The 16,755-nt window shown below is 38.0% G+C and overlaps 1 protein-coding gene across 1 annotated transcript; it reads left to right on the top strand.

Annotated features, from left to right (window-relative positions):
* The first annotated feature begins 1,162 nt into the window (after positions 1-1,162).
* Positions 1,163-16,024, top strand: SPAM1 (sperm adhesion molecule 1). The gene is made up of 3 exons (XM_030295527.1): positions 1,163-2,119; positions 2,599-2,688; positions 15,473-16,024. Exons 1-3 carry the CDS (start codon positions 1,163-1,165, stop codon positions 16,022-16,024), a joined length of 1,599 nt encoding a protein of 532 aa, XP_030151387.1.
* Positions 16,025-16,755: the final 731 nt, after the last annotated feature.

A 16,755-nucleotide genomic window follows, 5' to 3' on the forward strand; every position in this document is an offset into this window, starting at 1 on the left:
TTTTTGTACCTATACATAAATTGTGTGTGTGTGTACACAGATGTCTATGAATATGTACGTCTTTTATTTAAACTTTTACTCAATTTACTTTTTCTTGTGCTAACACAATAATGCAATTCCGTAGTTTCTGTCTTTCTCTCCCTGTTTCTCTCCACAGAAGGAGGTCCTCCACTCCATGCCTACACCTTTTTATCTCCCCTTGTTCACATACACCTCGATCCCACCAAGCTGTCTCCCAATACCTGTGGAGATCCTTCTGCCACTCCACAGATTGATTTTCTGGGTGTTCCAAGTGATCTGACCTCAATACAACTGTGTTTGAGAGGAAATCCCAGTCCCCCTATTTCCCCACCATCTTAACTCCTCCTCTATTCAATTTACTTTGAGATATGATGGAACACTATTCCAAATAACACTTAAATTTGTTCCTCAGTAGGAGATTTTGGTTAATTCAACAGTTTCAAGCACACTTTTGATCTATTACTTCTGGCCGAAGTGACTCTACCTGCCCCCCTTCAGGAAAAAAAAAAAGAAAGAAAGAAATCTCATGATTCAATGAAAGGTTGTTTTCAATTTTTGACCTGCCACTATAAAGTGGTCTTTCAAGAAATAACAAACCCAAATGAGAAGTTCAACTGAAATTAATTTTTATTTAACAAGCTTTTGCTAAGACATTGCTTGACACAGCATTCTGCACAAGTGGGAAGGCAAAATAAAAACAGCCACATTCACTTCTCTGTAGGCTCAGTAATGATCAGGGAAGATGAGACGAATGTTAGCTATTACAGGATTTGTATCCTACAGAAGAGAAAGTAACTTTATTGACTCAAACACAAGAGCCCTCCATCTTCAAAAATTGAATTAAACTCCTGCACTTAATGTTAAGAGCTTGGTAAAGTTTACAGTCTCTGATACAGAAACATCAGGTAACAATATATTCTATATTTTCTTTTTTTTTTCAGTTATAGATGAAACAACTTGCAAAACATTCTTGAAACACGAAGCAAGAAGAGTAATATTTAAAAGTAACATGATCATTATACGTCTTTATCCATCAATGTGGCTTCATTCCACTATCTCTTTTCTGTGCTTATATCTTGCATGAAATATTGGATAAGCCAAAGTGCGTAGGAAGAAATTTTCATAGTCATTCATCTCTGCAATGGGAATGCTCATGTTCAAGCGTATCTTCTTTAGGAGCTTTGTGGAGTCCAGTGGAGCAACACAGGCAGTGTTTACCTTCCTTCTGATTCCGTGTTGCTTGACTCAGGATTTCACAGCACCCCCTTTAATCCCAAATATTTCTTTCCTCTGGGGCTGGAATGTCCCAACTGAACGTTGTGCTACACAGTTTAATGTGCAGCTAGATCTGAGCCTTTTCTCTATAACAGGAAGCCCCCTAAAAAGTGCCACTGGACAAGCCATTACATTATTTTATGCTGATAGACTTGGTTACTATCCTCACATAAGTGAAAAGACTGGCCAAAGTATACACGGAGGAATCCCTCAGTTGGGATCCCTACAAAAGCACTTGCACAAAGCCAAGAATGACATTTCCCATTACATAGAAACAGAAGGTGTGGGCTTGGCTGTCATTGACTGGGAAAACTGGAGGCCTATCTGGGCAAGAAACTGGAAACCTAAAGATATTTACAAGCGTCTGTCTATTGAATTGGTTCAGCATCAACATGTACAACCTAATGACACAGAAGCAGCCAAGAGAGCCAAAGTAGATTTTGAAAATGCAGGAAAGTGTTTCATGCTAAAGACTTTAAAATTGGGAAAATCCCTTCGGCCAAATTATTTATGGGGTTACTATCTTTTTCCTGATTGTTACAATCATAATATTAAAAACCCCAGTTACAATGGAAGTTGCCCTGATGTAGAATATAAAAGAAATGATGAACTCAACTGGTTGTGGAATGAAAGCACGGCCCTTTTCCCATCCATTTATTTGAATAGCAAATTAAAATCTTCTCCAAATGCCTCTCTCTTTGTCCGTAATCGTGTTCAGGAAGCCATTCGGGTTTCTAAAGTATCCAGTGCTAAACAGCCACTTCCAGTTTTTGTTTATACCCGTCCAGTTTTTACTGACTTGGATTTAAAATATCTTTCTGAGGTGAGTAAATCAAGGTGTAAGGGCTATGAATCAGTGTTCACAAATGGCGTTTAGGGAATTCAACATTATTTTTGAAGGGAGTGAAATTTGGCTTTAAATATCCTTTAGGAATATGCACACAGGTGGTAGTTCTGCATTATTATGTGAATGCAAAATAAGAATATATTTCATTTTAGTGTAATCATACGATATCTTAGCAACAATGAAAAAACTAGATAGCACAGACAATGTAGTAATTCAGTTCCCTTTCTTTTTATTTCATGGGTCTGCCCTTTTGTCAATAGAAGCAATTAAAATAATAACAGAAAAATCTATTTTTGTTATAGTAGGGCAGTGGTGGCATGAAAGATAGAAATAAATAGTGGGAAAATATTTAAATTATTGTTATTGAGTCAGAATTCTTAGCTTTGATGTTTCTGTCCTATGCATAACATTTCTATTTTATTTCTATCTGTTAACTCTTTCTGTCACTTTGCCAGGGTGACCTCGTGAATACAATCGGTGAAACTGTTTCTCTGGGTGTCTCTGGAATGATAATATGGGGAAGTCTCAATTTCAGCCAAAATGTGGTAAGTTTAATTGGTAGGAAATAGATGAAAACATTTCTACTTCTAATGTTCTTGAGAATCGTGGTGGTACTGAATCATGAAATCAGTACTATGCTTGGCACATAGTAATGGGTGCTCAATTAATACTGGTTGCATCAAACTATCCTTCATTTGTGTGGTTATGTTATATGGCAGAAAGTATTGTACCTGTTTTCCAGTGAGGAAACAGAAATTCAGTGAAATTTATTCAAGTTCTCTAGGCTATCTGCCTAGTAAGTAGCCAAAACAGGACTACAGTCTCAGTTTTCTGACATAGTGTGTTTTTCTGCATTGTACTGTGACATCTCTCTCCTCAAAAAAACCTATGAACTAGTCAATGAAAGAATAGTCAGTTCATTCATTCATTCATTCCAGTTTATTAGGCACTTACTTTACTTCCTCATTTAGTCATTCAATGGCAGTTTATTACAGGGGTCAGCAGATGATGACCATGGACCAACTCTGACCTAGTACTTGCTTTTGTACAGCTCAAGGGCCAAGAATGATTTTTACCTTTTTATTTTTATTATTTTTTTTTTCTGAAGACTATGCAAAATTTAATAGAAAGAAAATGTTTCTATGCCCCGCAAAAAGAAAAGTGTGAAGATACAGGAAGCAAAATGTTTAAAAGTATAGGTGACTTAAATATATATATATATATATATATATTTTTTTTTTTTTTTTTAATGTTTATTTCTGAGACAGAGAGAGACAGAGCATGAGCGGGGGAGGGGCAGAGAGAGAGGAAGACACAGAATCAGAAGCAGGCTCCAGGCTCCGAGCTGTCAGCACAGAGCCCGACGCAGGGCTCAAACTCACAAACCGTGAGATCATGACCTGAGCTGAAGTCGGTAGCTCAACTGACTGAGCCACCCAGGCGCCCTGAGGTGACTTAAATGTTTTTCTTTACACTCAACTATATTTTCCTTTTCTTATCATTTATTTTTTAAAATTTAAATCCAAGTTAGTTAACATATAGTATAATAATGATTTTAGGAATAGAATTTAGTGATTCATGTAACACCTCGTACTCATCTCAACAAGTGTCCTCCTTAATGCCTATTGCCCATTTAGCCCACCCCCCAACTCAACACCCCCTCCAGCAACCCTCAGTTTGTTCTTTGTATTGAAGAGTCTCTTATGGTTTGTTTCTCTGTTTTTATATTATTTTTGCTTCCCTTCCCTTATGTTAATCTGTTTTGTATCTTAAATTCCACATATGACTGAAATATGATACTTGTCTTTCTCTAACTTATTTCGCTTAGCATAATACACTCTCACTCCATCCACATTGTTGCAAATGGCAAGATTTCATTCTTTTTGATTGCCCAATAATATTCCATTGTATATATATACACCACTCCTCTTTACCCATTCATTAGTTGATGGACATTTGGGCTCTTTCCATACTTTGGGCATTGTTGATAGTGGTGCTATAAACATTGGGGTGCATGTACCCCTTTGAAAGAGCACTCCTGTATCCTTTGGATAAATAGCTAATAGTGAAATTGCTAGGTAAGAGAATAGTTCTATTTTTAATATTTTGAGGAACCTCCATACTGTTTTCCAGAGTTTTGCACCAGTTTGTATTCCCACCAGCATTGCAAAATAGTTCCTCTCTCTCTGCATTCTCCCCAACATCCGTTGTTGCCTGAGTTGTTCATTTTAGCCATTCTGACAGGTGTAAGGTGGTATCTCATTGTGGTTTTGATTTGTATTTCCCTGATGATGGGTGATGTTGAGCATTTTTTCATGTGTCTGTTAGCCATCTGGATGTCTTCTTTGGAAAATTGTCTATTCATGTCTTTTGCCCATTTATTCATTGGATTATCTGGTTTTTGGATGTTGAGTTTGTAAGTTCCTTATAGATTTTGGATACTAACCCTTTGTCTGGTATGTCATTTGCAAATATCTTCTCCCATTCTGTCAGTTGCCTTTTAGTTTTGCTGATTGTTTCCTTCGCTGTGCAGAAGCTTTTTCTCTTGATGAGGTCCCAATAGTTCATTTTTTGCTTTTGTTTCCCTTGCCTCTGGAGACATGTCCAGAAAGAAGTTGCTGCGACCAAGGTCAAAGAGGTTGTTGCCTGTTTTCTCCTCTAGGATTTTGATGGCTTCCTGTATTACATTTAGGTCTTTCATACATTTTGAGTTTATTTTTGTGTATGGTGTAAGAAGTGGTCCAGGTTCATTCTTCTGCATGTCGCTGTCCTGTTTTCCCAACACTATTTGCTAAAGAGACCCTTTTTTCCATTGGGTATTCTTTCTTGTTTTGTAAAAGATTAGTTGGCTATACAGTTGTTGGTCCATTTATGGGTTCTCTATTCTGTTCCATTGATATTTGTGTCTGTTCTTGTGCCATACCATACTGTCTGGATGATTACAGCTTTGTAATACATCTTTAAGTCCAGAATTGTGATACCTCCAGCTTAGTTTCCTTTTTCAGGATTGCTTTGGCTAATTCAGGGTCTTTTCTGGTTCCATACAAATTTTAGGATTGTTTGTTCTAGCTCTGTGAAGAATGCTGGTGTTATTTTGATAGGGATGGCATTGAATATGTAGATTGTTTTGGGTAGTATCAGCATTTTAACAATATTTGTTCTTCCAATCCATGAGCATGGAACGTTTTCCATTTTTGGTGTCTTCTTTGATTTCTTTCATAAGCTTTCTACAGTTTTCAGTGTATAGATTTTTCACCCCTTTGGTTAGGTTTGTTCCTAAGTATTTTTTGTTTTTTGGGGCAATTGTAAATGGTATTGATTCCTTGATTTCTCTTTCTGTTGCTTCATTATTGGCGCATAGAAATGCAACCTATTTCTGTACATTGATTTTATATCCTGCAACTTTGCTGAATTCATGTATCAGTTCTAGCAGTTTTTTGGTGGAGTCTTTTGGGTTTTCCACATGCAATATCATGTCATTTGCAAAGAGTGAAAGTTGGACTTCCTCCTGGCCGATTTGGATGACTTTTATTTCTTTGTGTTATCTGATTGCTGAAGCTAGGACTTCCAACATTGTGTTGAATAACAGTGGTGAGAGTGGACATCCTTGTCATGTTTCTGACCTTAGGAGGAAAGCTCTCGGTTTTTCCCCATTGAGGATGATATTAGCGATGGGTCTTTCATATATGGCCTTTATGATCTTGAGGTATGATCCTTCTAGCCATACTTTCTTGAGGCTTTTTATCAAGAAAGGTTGCTGTATTATGTCAAGTGCTTTTTCAGCATCTATTGAGAGGATCATGAGGTTCTTATCCTTTCTTTAATTAATGTGATGTATTGCATTGATTGATTTGTGGATATTGAACCAGCCCTGCATCCTAGGAATAAATCCCATTTGATTGTGGTGAGTAATTCTTTTAATGTATTGTTGGATCTGGTTTGCTAGTATATTGTTGAGAATTGTCGAATCCATGTTCATCCTGGAAATTGGTTTGTAGTTCCCCTTTTTAATGGGATCTTTGTCTGGTTTTGGAATCAAGATAATGCTGGTCTCATAGAATGGGTCTGGAAGTTTTTCTTCCATTTCTATTTTTTGGAAAATCTTCAAAAGAATAGGTGTTAACTCTTCTTTAAATGTTTGGTACAATTCCCCTGGAAAGCCATCCAGCTCTGGACTCTTGTTTGTTGGGAGATTAAAAAAAATTTTTTTTATACATTTATTTATTTTTGATAGAGACAAAGCACAAGTGGGGGAGGGGCAGAGAGAGAAGGAGACACAGAATCCGAAGCAGGCTCCAGGCTCTGAGCTGTCAGCACAGAGCCTGACACGGGGCTTGATCTCACAAACTGCGAGATCATCACCTGAGCTGAAGTCAGACGCTCAACCTACTGAGCCACCCAGGTGCCCCTGTTGGGAGATTTTTGATTACTGATTCAATTTCTTCACTGGCTATGGTCAGCTCAAATTTTCTATTTATTCCTGTTTCAGTTTTGGTAGTTTATGTTTCTAGGAAATTGTCTGTTTCTCCCAGATTGCCTAATTTATCTGCCTATGTATTTGCCTACATATAATTGCACATAATATTCTTTTGTTATTGTTTGTATTTCTGCAGTGTTGGTTGTGATCTCTCCTCTTTCCTGTGTGATTTTATTTATTTGGGTCCTTTCCTTTTTCTTTTTGATCATACTGGCTAGTGGTTTATCAATTTTGTTAATTCTTTCAAAGAACCAGCTCCTGGTTTCATTGATCTATTCTATTGTTTTGTTTAATTTTGTTTTTCGATATCATTGATTTCTGCTCTAATCTTTATTATTTCCCTTCTTCTGCTGGTTTTGGGATTTATTTGCTGTTATTTTTCCAGCTCTTTTAGGTGTAAGGTTAGTTTGTATATTTGAGACCTTTCTTCCTATTTTAGGAAGGCCTGGATTGCTATATACTTCCCTATTATGACTGCCTTTGCTACATCCCAGAGGTTTTGGGCTGTCATGTTTTCATTTTCATTGGCTTCCATGTACTTTTAAATTTCCTCTTTAATTTCTTGGTTAACCCATTCATTCTTTAGTAGGATGTTCTTTAATCTCCAAGTATTCATGGTCTTTCCAAATTTTTTCCTGTGGTTGCTTTCGAGTTTCAAAGCATTGTGTTCTGAAAATATGCAAGGTATGATCTCAATCTTTTTGTACTTGTTAAGGGCTGATTTGTGACCCACTATGTGTCTATTCTGGAGAATGTTCCATGTGCACTAGAGATGAATGAGTATTTTGTTCTTTATTATGGAATGTCCTGAATATATCTGTTAAGTCCATCCAGTCCAGTGTGTCATTCAGAGTCATTCAGAGTTTCATTGTTGATTTTATGCTTAGATGATCTGTCTGTTGCTGTAAGTGGGATGTTGAAGGCCTCTACTATTATGGTATTATTATCAATGAGTTTCTTTATGTTTATGATTAATTGATTTACATATTTGGGTGCTTTCCATTGGGGGCATAAATATTTACAATTATTAGATCTTTTTGGTGAATAGACCCCTTAATTATGATAAAATGCCCTTCTTCATCTCTTGTCAGTCTTTATTTTAAAACCTAGTTGGTCTCATAGAAGTATGGCTACTCCAGCTTTCTTTTGATGACCATTAGCATAATAGATGGTTCTCCATCCTCTTAGTTTCAATCTGCAGGTGTCTTTAGGTCTAAAATGAGTCTCTTATAAGCAGCGTATAGATGGGTCTTGTTTTCTTATCCATTCTAATACTCTGTGTCTTTTGATTGGACCATTTAGTCCATTGACAGAGTGAGTACTGAAAGCCATTGTGTTGCCTGTTGAGTTGGTGTTTCTGGTGATGTTGTCTGGTCCTTTCTAGTCTTTGTTGATTTTGGTCTTTTTTGTTTTGTTTTGTCTTTTCTCCACGCAAAGCATCCCCCTTAAAATTTCTTGCAGGGCTGGTTGAGTGATCATGAACCCCTTTAGTTTTTGTTTGTCTGGGAAACTCTTTATCTCTCCTTCTGTTTTGAGTGACAGCCTTCCTGGATAAAAGATAATATTCTTGGCTGCATACTTTTCCAATTCAGCATGTTGAATATATCTTGACATTCCTTTCTGGATTGCAAGTTTCTGTGGATAGGTCTGATGCACACCTGATCTGTCTTCCCTTATAGGTTAAGGTGTCCCCCCCCCCCCCCCCCCACTGTTCATAATTCTTTCCTTGTCTGTGTATTTTGTGAATTTGACTGTGATATGCCTTGGTGATGGTCAGTTTTTGTTGAATCTAATGGGAGTTCTCTGTGCTTCTTGGATTTTGATGTCTGTGTTCTTCCCCAGATTAGGAAAGTTTTCTACTATAATTTGTTCACATAAACCTTCTGCCCTTTTTTCTCTCTCTTTATCTTTTGCGATTCCTATGATTCAGATGTTATTCCTTTTTAATAAGTCACTGAGTTCTCTGAGTTTTGTATCATGATCTTTTGCCCTTGTTTCCCTCTTTTTTCCTACTTCTTTATTCTCCATAATTCTATCTTGTAAATCTATGATTCACTGCTCTGCTTAGTCCATCTTTGTTGTTGTGGCATCCATTTGAGATTGCATCTCGGTTATAGCATTTTTAATTTTGTCCCGACTAGATTTTATTTATCTCCACAGAAGGGGAGTCTATGCTTTTTTTCAACCCTAGCTAGTATTCTTATTATCATGGTTCTAAATTCTAGTTCAGATATCTTGCTTATATCTGTGTTGATTAAGTCCCTGGCTCTCATTTATTCCTTGTCTTTCTTGTGGGGTAAATTCCTTCATTTTGTCATTTTGGATGAAGGAAAAAATAAAATAAAATTAAAATTAAATAATTAAAAACAAAACAAAAAAAATCAAATAAAGGAAACTAGATTCTGGGTGAGTTTTGGTCTGCTTATTGAAAAAATCTTGATAGATTAGAGAAAAAAGGGAAAGAAAAGGAAGAAAAGGTAAGAAAAAATTTAAAAATTAAAAAAATTATATAATAAAATAAAATGAAATAAAGAGAATGAAATGGAATAAAAAATTTTAAAATAAAAAATAAAGTAAAAAAATATTTTTCTCTTTTTGTCAAGTTCTGTGGCTCAAGTTATGCAATTTTTTGCATTAATCCTCAGATCAATTTCCTAGGTGTTCAAAATGGTTTGGTGCTGATCTGGCTGCATTTCAGGGACAAGACAGTCTCAGGGTCTCCATGCTGCTCCACCATCTATCCCCATTATTAATTAAAAAAATTTTTTTTAATGTTTATTTTCTGATAGAGACAGAGTGCAAGCAGGAGAGGGGCAGAGAGAGAGGGAGACACAGAATCTGAAGCAGGCTCCAGACTCTGAGCTGTCTGCACAGAGCTCGACATAGGGCTTGAGCTCACAAACCATGAGATCATGACCTGGGCTGAAGTTGGATGCTCAACCGACTGAGCCACCTGAGTGCTCCCCCCATCATTATTAATTTTTTAAATGTTTATTTTTGAGAGAGAGAGAGAGAGAGAGAGAGACAGAGCATGAATGGGGAGGAGCAGAGAGAGATGGAGACACAGAATTTGAAACAGGCTCCAGGCTCTGTGCTGACAGCTCAGGATCCACAAACAGTGAGATCATGATCTAAGCTGAAGTTGGACACTTAACTGAGCCACCCAGACACCCCTGATTTTTACCTTTTTAAATGGATGGGGGAAAAAAGCCCCAAAGGAACAGTATTTATAAGAGATGAAAATTATGCAAGATTTAAATTTTAGTGCGTTGTCAGTAAAGTTTTATTAGAACGTAGTCATGCTCCTTAGTTTAGGTGTTATGGCTGCTTTTGCAGTGCCAATAAATAATTGAAGAGCTATGGCAGAGACTGTATCATTCAAAACGCCAAAATATTTACTGTCTGTCCCTTTACAGAATACTTTTGCTGACCCTTGGGTTATTGAACATCTCTTATGATTAATGCCAGATAATTGTTTAGGTGCTAAAAATATAGTAGAGAACGAAGCAAACTCCCTTCACCATGGAGCTGCATCCTCACAAGTGGATATACAACATAGAGAGGATACATCAGGCAGTGATAAACATAAAGAGCAATGAAGCAGTGTAGGCAGGATACAGAGAGATAAAATGGTGTTATGGGGCAGTCTGATGAGGTGCTGTTGGAGCAGAGATCTGATGGAAATCAGGGACCAAGTCTCTGGATGCCTGGGGGTGGTAAGTGCAATAACCTTCAGGCTGGAATGTGCTTGCCAAGGAAGACCCAGGAGGTCAGTGTGACTGGAGTGCAGTGAGCAAGGAAGACAGAGGTAAGAGGTGTGGTCAAGTGAGAGGCAGAGCGTTGGATATAGGGCTTCCTAGGCCACCATGTGGCTTTTACTCTGAGATGGAAGGCCACTAGGAGGTTTGAGCAGAAGAGTTGCAATCTCTGGCAAACATTTCTTAGCTGAGTTGAAGACTGATGGTAGCCGGACAGGAGAGGGAGAAGGGAGAGCAGGTTGTTGATGGCGTGCACCACAGGTGCTGGCATGTGTTTTAAATATAACCTAACAGTAGAACAGAGAGGATTGACTGAGGGATCAGGTGACAAGGATAGATAAGAGAAGTGGTTAAGATGACTCCCAGGCTTTTGGCTTGAAGGAGTTGCCTCTGAGATGGGAAAGACTTTAGTAAGAATGGTTTGGTGGGGGTTGGACAGGGAGGAAAGAGCCGGGAGTGGCAAGAGGGTGCATAGGCAATTGGGAATTACTTTTTAGAAATATTACCAAATTGTTCAAAACTCCTCTAAGGGAGAGGAAAAGGAAGTCTTATTTTCCACAGGTTATATTTAGTATCGTCTATTTTAGGTAAAAATCTGAGTAAAACTTGTTCCATTAGGAAAAACATGTCTATTTTTGTTCACTATAGATGAATTGTATTCATTTTCTCCTAATGCATTTCTTTAGTTCAAAAAGCCTTTAACTGTCATCACCTAATCCTTTTCCCGCTTCCTTTATTTTCAACTTCGTTTAATTCTCTGTAGCAGGTCTTTCTCCCCCACCTCTTCAATCCTCTTGAGTCAAAACAAGAGTAAAGCTGTCGTCTGGATACTGCTGAATTGGAGCTGAACTTTTTCTTCTCTAACAGATGTGGAAATACTAGCCATGTAGGTGCCAGGGAGAACATCCCATGAAGTTCACGGCCCAGGGTCTTCTCCTAGGATCTACAGAGAAGAGACTTTATACGGCACTCTAAGACCAGAAGAGACCTTTTGATCTTTTGTCCTTCAGATAGACTCGTTATATTGTTACTTTGTTATATTGTTATATTGGTAGAACTCTGTTATCTCTGACTTGATCACCCATAAAGAGAAATAACATAAAATATAAGTTTGGAGAAAGGTATATGTCCCTTTTGCAAATAGTTCATGTCAGAAAATTATTTAAAAATTATAGTTTTCCCGAATATATTGTAATTTTCAGTCACTGTTTCTGAAACCTTTAAACTCTTTTCTCAAGGATCTTATTAATTCTATGATGGAATCACTTATAAATTCTCCATACTACTTCCATTTTTTTTTTTTTTTAAGAACTGAGAACTCCACCCTTAATCTGATGAGGAATGAATCAGGCATTCCCCAATTATTAGTATGGTGTGACATACTATTTAATTGTCACCCCTGTTTTTTTTTTATTGCACTTTAATATTAGATTTACATTGTTCTACATGACTGTCAGATCATCTTCAGTTTTAGTCATACAGGGACAGTTCTTCAACTTAAATATGGTTATTTTTACCTAATGACACTGCCTTGAAATTATCCCCTGTGGACTTTGTTTTATGTATTTCTGCTACTTTCCCCAATTTATGATTATTTTGAATGATTCTGAATGCTAGTTCTATCATTACTTCCGCTTTTTTGCTATGCCATTTGTAATCAATAGAATCATGGATTACTTGTCTTATTTCCTCTGATTCACTGGCAACTGGAGAAACTGGTAATTGCAGGTTTAATGACCAAAAATGACTTAAAACGATTGTTATTCGATGTAAGCAAACTATTTCCTTCTATTCCATTTTGTTAGATCCAGTGGTGTGCCAGGCAGCTCCTACTGGTCCCAGCTCATGAGACCTGATTGTTAAATATTCGGAAATTTTGTGAACTGATTGTTAAACACAATCATTATTTTTTTTTAATTTTTTTTTTAACATTTATTTATTTTTGAGACAGAGAGAGACAGAGCATGAATGGGGGAGGGGCAGAGATAGAGGGAGACACAGAATGGGAAGCAGGCTTCAGGCTCCGAGCCATCAGCCCAGAGCCTGACGTGGGGCTCGAACTCACGGACCGCGAGATCGTGACCTGAGCTGAAGTCGGCTGCTTAACCGACTGAGCCACCCAGGCGCCCCAACACAATCATTATTAAAAATTAAATTATAAAGACTTAGAATGAAATTAATTACATTAAAAACAAAAGTAACAAATACTCAAAATGTATCAGTTACGTACTTCACTTTATTATCATCCATCCTGTTGAGGTTATGTACATCTGTTGCATCTGTATAAGCAGAAAAGGTATGTACCAGTGTGCTTCTCCTCACCATACTTCCATTCTGTATGCTTGATTCCCAATTCTTCACTCAGTGATTTCAGGTTGATAGCTTAAAATTGGCCATGGTATATGTGTTTGCACCATGGATATTGACAAACTCTAAAAACCAGGTCCTATCTTTTAGAAAGCCAGTTTTAGATCCTTCCAAAGACTACATCTTGTGTGCGCGAATGATTCTCAAACCGTTCTCATCCTTCACTCCTCTTTTTGCCCAGCTCTGGTCTCTGTGGTCACCCAGACCGTTTTCTGAACTCTGTAAATTCTCCTGTATCTTGGCCCTGGGGATACAGTGTTGAAGAATTTTGACAAAGTGTCTGCAATCATGGAGCTTATATTAAAGTTGGAGGGATAGAAACCATACACAAACAAGAAAAATATTTGATGTGATAAGTACTATGCAGAGAATTAAAATAGATGTAAGTAGATAGGAAAGGTGCCTGAGTTTCAATTAAAGCTGCAGTCTGATCGACAAGATTAAGTGACCATGCTAAACATTAGAGGAAAGAGCACTCCAAGCAGGGGGGACAAGTAAGTGCAGTTTGAAACGAATGTGCCATGCTTATGAAACAACTAGTATGCCTAAGGCAGAGTGGGTAAGGGAGGGGCGCTCGAGAGGAAGGAGGGGTTACCTCACATCAGGCTGTATATAAGTTGGAAGAAGTTGAATTTTATTCTAAACACCATGCAAAACTAGGATTAAGAAGAGGTTTTCTATTGCTGCCATAATAGTGACAACACGCTTGGTTTAAACAAGAGAGAATTATTATGCTACAGTTCTATAGGTCAAAAGTCCAGCATGGATCTGAAGGGGCTAAAATCCAAATGTTCGTAGGGTTGCATTCCTTTCTAGGGGAGGAGCCTCACTTGCTCATTGGGGCTGTTGGTAGAATTCATTTCCTCATGGTTGCAGCAAGGAGATGTCTATTTCTGGCTGGCTATGGCTAAGGGTCATTTCCAGTTTCTAGAGGCCACTACATTCTTTAGCTCTTGACCCTGTCCTCTATCTGCAAAGCCAGCAATGCTGGGTTGAGTCTCCTTTACCTTGGAATTTGTTCTCTTTCTTCCATCTCATTTTTTTAATCCCCACTGGAAAATTTTCTACATTTTTAAGGACTCATTGATTAGATTGAGCCCATCCAGATAACTCGGGATAATCTCTCCATCTTGAGGTCCATACTCTTTTTTTTCTTTTCTTTTTTTTTTTTTTTTAACTTTTTTTTTAACGTTTATTTATTTTTGAGACAGAGCATGAACAGGGGAGGGTCAGAGAGAGGGAGACACAGAATCTGAAACAGGCTCCAGGCTCTGAGCTGTCAGCACAGAGCCTGACGCGGGACCCGAACTCACGGACCGCGAGATCATGACCTGAGCCGAAGTCGGCCGCCCAATCGACTGAGCCACCCATGCGTCCCTCTTTTTTTTCTTAATGTTTATTTATTTTTGAGAGAGAGAGAAGGAGAGAGAGAGTGACCACATGAGCAGGGAAGGAGCAAAGAAAGAGGGAGACAGAGGATCCAAAGTGGCCTCTGTGCTGACAACAGAGAGCTCACAAGGGGCTTGAACTCACAAACCGTGAGATCATGACCTAAGCCAAAGCCGGACACCTAACCTACTGAGCCACCCAGGTGCCCCTCAAGGTTCATACGCTTATCTGTGAGTCACATCTGTAATGTTCCTTTTGTCATGTATGGTAATAATCACAGTATCCAGGGCAATAGGGTATAGACATTTTTGGAAGACCCTATTCTTCCTACCATCTATGGCATCATCTCAAGGAAGATAACAAGAAATAGATTCAAATGGAAGCTGCCAAGATTCTTCGACTCGCCTTCTGACCTACCACCACCACTTCCTTTGGTCTGCTGGGGACTGGCATAGCCAGCTCACTCGATGAAACTGCGGATCATGAAAGAAAGTGACTATCTTCTGTGTTTTTAAAAAGACAGTGTCCCAGTTTTAGAACGCACCAGTCTCGAGATGAATCATGTTCATTACTCATCATGCGTGCTCTGACAAATACGTATATTTGTAAAAGAGCTGTCATAATTCACCCGTAACATTTAATATAAAGTATACTCAGTTGAACCTGTTTAGTTGTTTTGAGTTAGCAGTTGAGAAACCTCTCTTTCTCATTCTGTTTAAAGTTGTCCCACAAATATGAATCTTATTATATTTATTTATAATTTATTCAGGGCTAACCAATGACATACACTGGGCCTCATGCTAAGCACTTTTATATACATTGTATGTTTCCATCTTCACAACAACCATATGAGGTACCTGCTATAATTATCCTTATTTTACAAATGATGAAGCTGAAGCATAGCCAGGTTAATTGACTTGTTAATTGATAGGCAACTAAGACTTAGAAAGCTTGAGAGAGTCCCGAGGTCATACAGCTAGTCATTAATAGAACTGTGACCAGTCAGGGAAGAGGGGCCTCAGAGACCATTTTCTGACCACTTGCTCTGCCATCCTGCCCCATTAGTTTCTGAATTATTGAAGAAGTCCAAGGCTAGGTTAAAGTTAAGGTTCGACCGGTCCGTTATTCAGCGACATGAAATGGCACGTGAAACTTCCCTACAAACGTACAAAAACAGTTGGCATAAGCTCGCTCGAGAGGGTAAAAGAGATAAACTATTTCCTACCTCTTGCTGGGTCTTGTTTTATCATGTTTCCTTAGAAACCGCTTACACAGTGAATTAATCCACGTCTGAGCTAACTTGTCCCTTGATATTCTAACCTTCTTATAATTTTACAGCAATCTTGCACAGAGCTTGACAGTTACATGAAGAATACGTTGAATCCTTACTTAATCAATGTCACCCTAGCAGCCAAAATGTGTAACCAAGTGCTTTGCCAGGAGCGAGGAGTGTGTGCAAGGAAAAATTGGAATTCAAGCGACTATCTTCACCTGAACCCAGTCAGTTTTTCTATTCAACTTGAGAAAAGTGGAAACTACACAGTACATGGGAAACCCACACTTGAAGACCTGCAGGAATTTTCCAACAAATTTTATTGCCTTTGTTATGCCAATGTCAACTGTAAGGAGAGAGCTGATATGGCTAAGATTCATACCGTTAAAGTATGTATGGCTGAAGATATCTGTATAGATGCATTTCTAAATGCAGAACCCAGCGATTACCATTCCAGGTGGAAGAAACATGACACTCTCGGCAATATCTTATCCTCCATCCTACCTTCCACAGCATCTCCGTGTGTTCCTGGTCAAGATCTCAGTAGGTGCCGCAAAGCCAGATTTCTAGCTAGAGAAACTAGAGCCGACTCCAAAACCACCCAAGTGGGCTATTAGATTGTATATATTCAAAACAGAACAAAACAAAAATAAACAACCTCTTCAAGTACAAGTTAAGTGCTTATTAAATTTTCTATCTACATACATTGTTTTAATATATTTCACATTTGTATACATATATATTTTAATTTTTTAATATTATTCATTTTTGAGAGAGAGATGGTGAGAGGCAGAGAGAGAGGGAGACACAGAATCCAAAGCAGACTCCAGGCTCTGAGCTGGCAGCACAGAGCCCAACCCGGGGCTTGAACCCACAAACTGTGAGATCATGACCTGAGCTAAAGTCAGATGCTTAACCAACTGAGCCACCCAGATGCCCCTCACATTTTTATATTTAGTAGTTTAGCTAGCTTAGATTATTTTTTTGGGCAAGTGATAATGCCTATATACTGGCAAATCTATATTTAAAATGTGAATCAAAACTCATGGCCAAGATAGTATTTTGATTTTATGAGCACAGATTGCTTTTTTCATGATTAAATTGAACTTGTGATTATCATTAATTGCTAAACAAAGGATGTGTTGGCTAGCACCTTTAATTTTCAAAATTGTAGTCAGGATAGTGTTACTTCTAAATCCATGGATATCACATTTTGATTTTGGAAATCAAAATAGAATATTGGTTATTAATGTTACAGAGAATTTGTTTTGTAAGATGATATCCAACTTTGTATTATTATTTTTTTTAGTGTTCATTTACTTTTGAGAGAGAGAGAGAGAGAGAGAGA

The sequence above is a fragment of the Lynx canadensis genome, chromosome A2, assembly GCF_007474595.2.
Source record: "Lynx canadensis isolate LIC74 chromosome A2, mLynCan4.pri.v2, whole genome shotgun sequence".
In the NCBI taxonomy this organism is placed as follows: Eukaryota; Metazoa; Chordata; class Mammalia; order Carnivora; family Felidae; genus Lynx; species Lynx canadensis.

Coding starts and splice junctions, on each gene's coding strand:
- SPAM1 (XM_030295527.1), top strand. CDS start 1,163: ATGGGAATGCTCATGTTCAAGCGTATCTTCTTTAGGAGCTTTGTGGAG. Junction 2,120..2,598: donor ATTTAAAATATCTTTCTGAG/GTGAGTAAATCA, acceptor TCACTTTGCCAG/GGTGACCTCGTGAATACAAT. Junction 2,689..15,472: donor TCAATTTCAGCCAAAATGTG/GTAAGTTTAATT, acceptor ATAATTTTACAG/CAATCTTGCACAGAGCTTGA.